Raw genomic sequence first — 7,595 nt, forward strand, 5'->3', positions numbered from 1 at the left:
GTCCTCTGTGCAGAAAACATCGAGGTACACCGAGTGGTTCTGCAGGGTCTGAGAGGATAGAAGCCCTGAGATATCAACGTGTCAAAAAAGCCAAGAAGGTTGCAGTTAACAATAACAACTCCAAGACCAGAAAGAAAATGGGTGAGGTTTCACTCATTTTTTTATTTCCTTATTTTCTAGCAGTATGCAGCCGGCATTCAGCTTTAGTTGAAAAACCCAGATTGTCTCTTTATCATTAAGGTTGTGCAGGTTTGAATGTAAAGGTAATTACATTTACATGACATTTTAATAGAATATGGTAGATGCCTTTATATGGAGTGACTTACATTTATCACATTCACACAACTGAGCAGCTATGAGGTCTAAGCTATAAGGGCCTTGCCCAAATGCCTTAACCACTAAACTACCACTAAAGGAGTGTGCTTCTGTTTCGCTTTTCATACAACAAAAAACACACATTGTGATTCAAACACAATAATTGAATCATAATGCCAGCACACTGGCACACTGTGTGTATCATACTTCTCCCACTTAGTGCGCTATTTAGACAAATTAACACTTATATGCATCTAATTTACTATAAGCAGATCCTAATTTATGGGTGGGCTGTGACAGCGAGCTAAATAAAAGGAAAGCAGTTGTTTAGTATATGAGCAAAGAAGGCAATCATTTTAGTGAAGCTCACTTTATTTTTATTACTCATACATCTATACTTATTTAACTTGCTATATTAAATGACGATAAGTAATTAACTGAAAAGGAGACGTTTTTTTAGGTTGTTAAAACCTAATTATTCACATGCATCATGATTAGGTAAGTGGGATCGTCTCAATGCACCAAAATAAACCTGATGAGAAATGAAATAGCATTATACTCTTTTAGGATCAGGTTTGACCATAAGCAGCCATTATTATCATCATATACACCGATCAGGCATAACATTGGCATTATAACATTATAAGCAGTGAAGTGAATAACACTGATTATCTCTTCATCATGGCAGCTGTTAGCGGGTGGGAAATAGTAGGCAGCAAGTAAACATTTTGTCCTTAAAATTGGGTAAGTATAAGCATTTGAGCGAGTTTGGCAAGCGCCAAATTGTGATGTCTAGACGACTGGATCAGAGCATCTCAAAAACTGTAGCTTTTGTGGGCTGTTCCTTGTCTGCAGTGCTCAGTATCTATCAAAAGTGGTCCAAGTAAGGAACAGTGGTGAACCGGTGACAGGGTCATGGGCAGCCACGGCTTATTGATGCACGAAGGGAGTGAAGGCTGGCCCGTGTGATCCGATCCAACAGACGAGCTCCTGGAGCTCAAATTGCTGAAGTAGTTCATGCTGTTCATACTCTAGGGGTCAGGACTGTTTAGGCAGAAAAAGAGGGACCAACACAATATTAGGCAGGTGGTCATAATGTTATGCCGGATCGGTGGCCATGAAGTTATACCTGGTCGTTATAACAGTTTACTTTACAGGGCCTGTTCACGGAAACACATATGTCGGTGCGTTAATAGGGATACTTTGACTAATGTACATTCATATGGCTGCAGTCCAATGCATAAAATTATGCATAATCATGATAACAGAAAGTCTGTTTCTTCCATCCAAGCCTTGAGGTGGATAGGCTAAATGGCAGAAAGCCACATCAGGATCAATTCTTGTCTGCAAAGAACAGCAATATGGGCACAGAAACATCAACTGCCTTCATCTGTTGTAGCCTATCCGCCCTAAGGTTAGCCATGTTGTGTATTCTGAGATGCGTTTTTGATCAAGAGACTTGTAAAGAGTGGTTATTTGTAGTTGTCATGGACTTTCTATCAGCAGCACCCAGTTCAGCTATTCTCCTCCGACCTCCTTCATCAACAAGGCAATTTCACCCACAGAATTGCCACTCTCTGTTTTTTAACTTTTTATACCCTTCTGTAAACTCCAGAAAAAAAATCTCAGCAGCTTCTGAAATAATCAACCCAGCCTGTCAGACACTAGCAACCTTGCCGCAGTCAGATTTTCTTAGATTCTTCGATCTGATGTTTGATATGAATTTGAATCAATACCCTAAACGTGTATCCTCATGATTATATGCATTGAACCACCACCAAATTGGATGAATGAGCAGAGGCGCAGTTGTTTCGGTTAAAGTGCTGAGTGTATGTTGTTTGATGTATTTGACAAGAGTCTTTCTATATTGCAGGCCTCAGTCAAGTAACTTAAATACGTCAGTTGACTGTGTGCAGGCTTCAAGAGCACAGAGCTATGGTGTGAGTAGGTAGTGTCGAGCTGATGAAAGTCCTTCGTGGCAGCTTTCCTGAACCTAGATCCTAGAATCAATGCAAAATCTCTGCATGCTAACTTTTGAAAACCCTTCAGAAATACTGGTAATATAATGATATTCGTTTGAAATGATAACGCTTTCTTACCCATCTTAGTAGATTATTATGTTTCTAGATTCTTGATGCTGGAGGATGCAGCCAGTTTCTGATTTTAGGTAATCAGCTTCTGTGGAGCAGTAATTGAATGGTACATTTTGACTATTAAAGGTGCTAATGATCCTGAAAAACATCATATAATAATAAGCTACCCAATCAAATGCTTTATATATTCGTTCTCTTTGATTGTATCACTTTCTTGCCCAAATCATGCCTATGTATCCTCTAGCTGCGATCGTTGTCTATGCACATCTGTAATCTCTCGCAGCACTCTGCGCTGACTCACGTCCCATTGTCTGGATCCAGGTGCGCCGACCTCTCAGACCCAGCAGCCCCACACCTCTCAGGTCCTCCCACCAGAAGAAGCTCTCTACCTCCGCAAGAAGAAGAAGAAGTTAACCAGACAGGACCCGTACGCTCGCTTCTCCGCCCTGCTGTACCGCCGTCCGCCGCAAGATGACCAGAAAGCCATTCTGGCCAGCATGGACATAGTGGACCCAGACCACGCCACTTTCCTGTGAGGGCCCAGAGAGCAGGCCACACTCTTCCCGAAGCCCACTGGTTCTGCACTGAGTTTCCCACCACCCCAGCTGTGCCCCATATCTACACCTCATCTTTCCATCCATGCTTTTCTTTACATTCTTTTTTTTTTTTTCTTCTTGGAATCTCTTTTTTCTTATTTCTGGTTGGTAGTGTTCCAAGGTTTTGCTCCAGTGCAAGATTGCCCCAAACAGAGAACCAGTGTCATTGGGATGTTTATTTCTCTTCTAAAAAAAAAAAAAAGTCATGCTAGAGTTTTGGCTCATGCATATGGTTTACAGCTCTCATTCCTCCTCACATTCCTGCACCTGCTTCATTCTGCCAGTAGTCTTACTCTGTCTCAGCAGAACACAGGGTTCTCATGCGTACGCAAGATATACCTCAGAGTCACCCGAGACTCATCAGTGCAACACTGCTGAACAGACACACATCCTGTAACCTCTTAAAAGTGGGATATATGGTGGGGTTTTTTGTGTGTTAGCCGTCATTTACACTTCAATAATTTTTTTCAGGTCTTACTTATAAGGCAGAATGACTGTTATGCTCATAATGGTATTATGTATTAATATACTTTAACCACAGTACTGCTGAATTCTCTAATCTGATTTGACTGGTGTTTAATAACAGCAGCTTTGACAGTAGTTCATGCTCAAGCATTGCACTGCAAATACATGTACAGTAATTGATGAAATTGCGACATAGCATTTAACATTTCGTAAGGAGTTTCCAGCGTCCATGCTTTATGATCGTTAGTGGTAAAGCTGGAATGTTAAGTTTTCAGGCACTGTGTTGCGTTTTTTTTTTTGGTAGCATGGCTTTTTTAATTCAAAAGAGATTGTGATTGACTAAGATATCAGGAACTATTCGATAAGGATAACTACATGAAATGTATGTACAGGTAGTCCTGGACGTTACAATGATGATGCGTTACAATGACCCCATCATTATTCGAGCCATGGCCTAGCCTACCCAGGAGTCTTGGTGGTCAGTATAGGGTAATGTACTGTAATTTAATAATTGAGCAAATTACAGTGCATAATTTAGCAAAAAAGAGCAATTTATAGTACCGTAATGTATCAACTTTACAGTATATATTTAAGTGGAAGCGGACGAGAGCCAGTTTGCAAGTGGAGACTCGCTGATGAAGTAAAGCAAGACAAGAGCCTAAATTATCCTTTAAAACACCAACAGCATGGAAAAAATGCACCTTTTAACACCAAAACAACTGAACTCGACCACTGTCACTGTTGCCACTGTCTGCCACTGGCAACGTCCCAACGTATTGTACAACATATACGCTGCTACGTTTCCTGCTGCACTATTTGTACAATTTTATCGCATCGCTATCGCCATCCTAAGACCAAAGAGTCGAACCGTCGTAACTGGGGGCTACCTGTAAACACTGAAGAAAGTATAGCACGTTCGCTGTGGTATAAAGAACTCGTTGGGACGTGCTTTTATTGGAAAATAATCAACACTGGTGCGGTAATTGTCACTACACCACCCCATTGTCGATTCCTTTCCTCTAATAGCATGTACCATCAGGCTTTATTTCTTACATAATACGCATTGTGCGTGTGCAGTGTCGTCTTGTTTCCATTCATCTTCTCCTCCGTGGATTTGGAATGATCCTTATTTCCAGCATTTCTGGAGGAACCATTGTTTTGTTTTGTTTTTTCCCCAAAGCATTGTTTATGATTTTTATTAAGCTGAGCAAATGACATCAACACTGTTAAATATTCATCCGTCATCCCGAGAAGGTTACGAAACGTTATCCAGAGATGCGCACAGGTTACTCTCCACTACAATCCAAAGCTGCTATGGCCGTGTGTACATGATTCTGGGTTGGGTCTTTATGCATTGGAGCAAAACCTTGGTAATCACTGTGATGTACCGTCATATGTTGATGCTAGTAATAATGACCTAGTCACGATTTTGTGAGCTCCTACGGTAGCTTCTAGAAAGATACATATTAAATATTATAGTTTCAATACTACAGTCTTTACTCAATAAAATTCTTAAGTGTAATGTACTGTGAGAAGGGTAGGACATTGTGCCATAATTATACTGTAGTATTTTTTCAACTGCCCCCCTTTGATCCAAAAAGGCAAACCTAAAGTTGGGCTCTTGAATGCTTCGCTCCATTTAGTCGTCTTTTATTTATATATATATATATATATATATATATATATATATATATATATATATATATATATATATATATATATATATATATATATGTTTTGTTTTGTTTTTTTCATTTCAAATGGAAACCTACTGCCTTTGTGGGCCATTTTAGTAGCTTTTCTTTTCCATTTTCGACGTTTAAACTGGCTGCGAGTAGAAGCAACACCCCAGCTCCTGTCTCTATCCTCTGGAAAGACATTATGGGAAATGCCTATGAGAAGACCAGGCTTTCCCATGCGGCCAAAGTTTTTTACTGTATACTGTATCTATCATCCAAGGGTGCTTCTTTTCTACTGGTTAATATGTATTCTCACTGTCAGGACAAACATATCTGGGCTCATGTATGTTCACTTTGGTGGCCAGTCAGTGAAAGGGGGATGTTGCTGGTGGTGGTCAGCAATGGTGCTCTACCTGTTTCAAATTACTTTGTCCCTGCTGAAAAAAAAAAAACAGCTCACAAGGGCGTAGGTTGGACAATTGGTTGGTAATGGGGGGACACTTTAAATTCCAGCTAGGTTGATGTTTAACCTAAGTTTTGCAAATTGATTGTGTCGGTTCATGATCAAGCCCCTTCCAAAGGCTAATCAGTACAATACAGGCATATTCAACAGCCTAGATTTTTGGGTGCTATCAAACTTTGGGAGTCTTTGGACTGTAATCACTTGAAATTTGCTTAATTTCTCTTAGTAGATCTTCCAGCAGATGTGGCTGCTGCTTGTCGTTTTTGAACATCGCAGTATTTGACGTTTTAGGATTTCAACATCTTCCAAGCGTCGGATCAAAACTTTCAATGTTTGCTGTGGCATCTTGACGGTCAATACCTACTGTCCATCAAAAATGCTTTTTCAAAACTGTTTTTTGTTTGTTTGTTTTTTTTTTTTTTTTTGAGTTAAAAAATGTCCTCTTTCATACTTGACTTACATCTGGGTGCTGAATGTGATCACCAATTTGCATTTATTATTTTGACTACATTGACAACAGGCTGGGGTTTACCTCAGACACTTTCTGTTGGCACGGTTATGGAGATTTCATTTTATTTTGTCATGACTGCACTTTCTTATTAAAGAAAACATGAAAAAAGAAAAAAAAATCAGGAATACCTTTGATGTATTCTGTGCTTATGTGAGACCAGCGCATTACAAGTGTACCTGTGTAAGCGTTTTTATTTATTTATTTCATTTGTATCATTTAATTTTGCCTTGTTTAGGCAATTGATTGTCAACTAGGCCTACATTATTTGGAGTTTTTTCACATACTGCACTGAGCTTGACACTTTTTATTTGGCACAAAGCTTTGCGACTGGTTCAGATCGCACCAGATGGCTTTTTATTTTATTTTTTTTGTTCTTTGCAAGAAATATTTTTCTGCGATTTTGAATCTCTATACCTGTTGTTCCATTTGTGATTTAATTAAATGTCTGATTAGATGACAATTACCCATGAAACACATGGCAACAAACCTCTAGATAGATCTTTAAATTCAGAAATGTGCTCCTAAAGTATTTACAAGACATGTACTGGGCAATTTTCTGTTTGGTCAACTATGGTGCTTTGTAAAAGATATAGAACAATTCGATGAACTAAATATTGTTCTTTTTTGTTTGTATTTTATTTTCAACACAAAAAAAAACCATGTGATATAAAAAAGGAATATCCAAAATGCTAGGAATGTACTGTAATATGTCAAAATACTGTATATAATAGCATATATTGCACAATGTATGATAAAATTTTAGTAATTTTGAATAAATTGGACAATATATGCACGCGACAAAATATATTCATAAAACATATTCCCATATTTCAAATTACTTTTCTAATCATTTGTGTTTGTATGTTGCTTTTTTCATGCTGGTTTTGAAGTATCTTTTCGCATTTAATGGGCAGAAGAAGATACATTTGCATTGACCCTGCATTTGCAGAATGTGTTTTTGTGGTGAATGTTGCCAGTTCATCGCGTTTCTTTACTTAATCTGTGAACCTTTCATTCCAAACCTAAACTGAACAGTATCTTCTGTAGCACCATTGAGTTTTTCTGCGTGTTGTGTAATTAAGCTGTGGCAGGGCAACACACACACACACACACACACACACACACACACACACACACACACACACACACACACACACATATATATATATATAAAATTTAGGAGTTTGTAGGTGTCTGAAAGATCAAATAAATGCTGAATAAACACTCATAAAAAGTGAAAAGGGCGATATTTCATAAATAAAAAAGAAAGAGAGAAGAAAGCTTTGAAGGCCACGAACAAGCGAACCCTTGAGCTCAATTGGTAGCATTGTAGCTGAGTGACATTGACACTGACAAGCTTGACCTTATCAACCTTTTTTTTTATTGCATTGCATTTATTCAATATGGAATTTATATCCCAAGAACAAGCGTTCTATTATGTTACCATGACAATTTATTTTAAGCTAGAAACAT

At 38.6% G+C, this 7,595-nt stretch overlaps 1 protein-coding gene across 5 annotated transcripts in view; it reads left to right on the top strand.

Moving 5' to 3' along the window:
• igsf9bb (immunoglobulin superfamily, member 9Bb) overlaps window positions 1-4,090 on the top strand; it is a 104,618-nt gene extending 100,528 nt beyond the window's left edge. For all 5 annotated transcript variants that reach the window (XR_014537268.1, XR_014537269.1, XR_014537270.1 and 2 more), the window contains 2 exons: window positions 14-141; window positions 2,730-4,090. Coding sequence is in view for 2 of the 5 variants with exons in the window: in XM_083564826.1 (XP_083420952.1) it covers window positions 14-141; window positions 2,730-2,944 (343 nt within the window). In the remaining 3 variants the exon portion in view is untranslated. The remainder of the gene's footprint in view (window positions 1-13; window positions 142-2,729) is intronic.
• Window positions 4,091-7,595: the final 3,505 nt, after the last annotated feature.

This window comes from Silurus aristotelis (assembly GCF_946808225.1).
Source record: "Silurus aristotelis genome assembly, chromosome: 16".
Lineage (NCBI taxonomy): Eukaryota > Metazoa > Chordata > Actinopteri > Siluriformes > Siluridae > Silurus > Silurus aristotelis.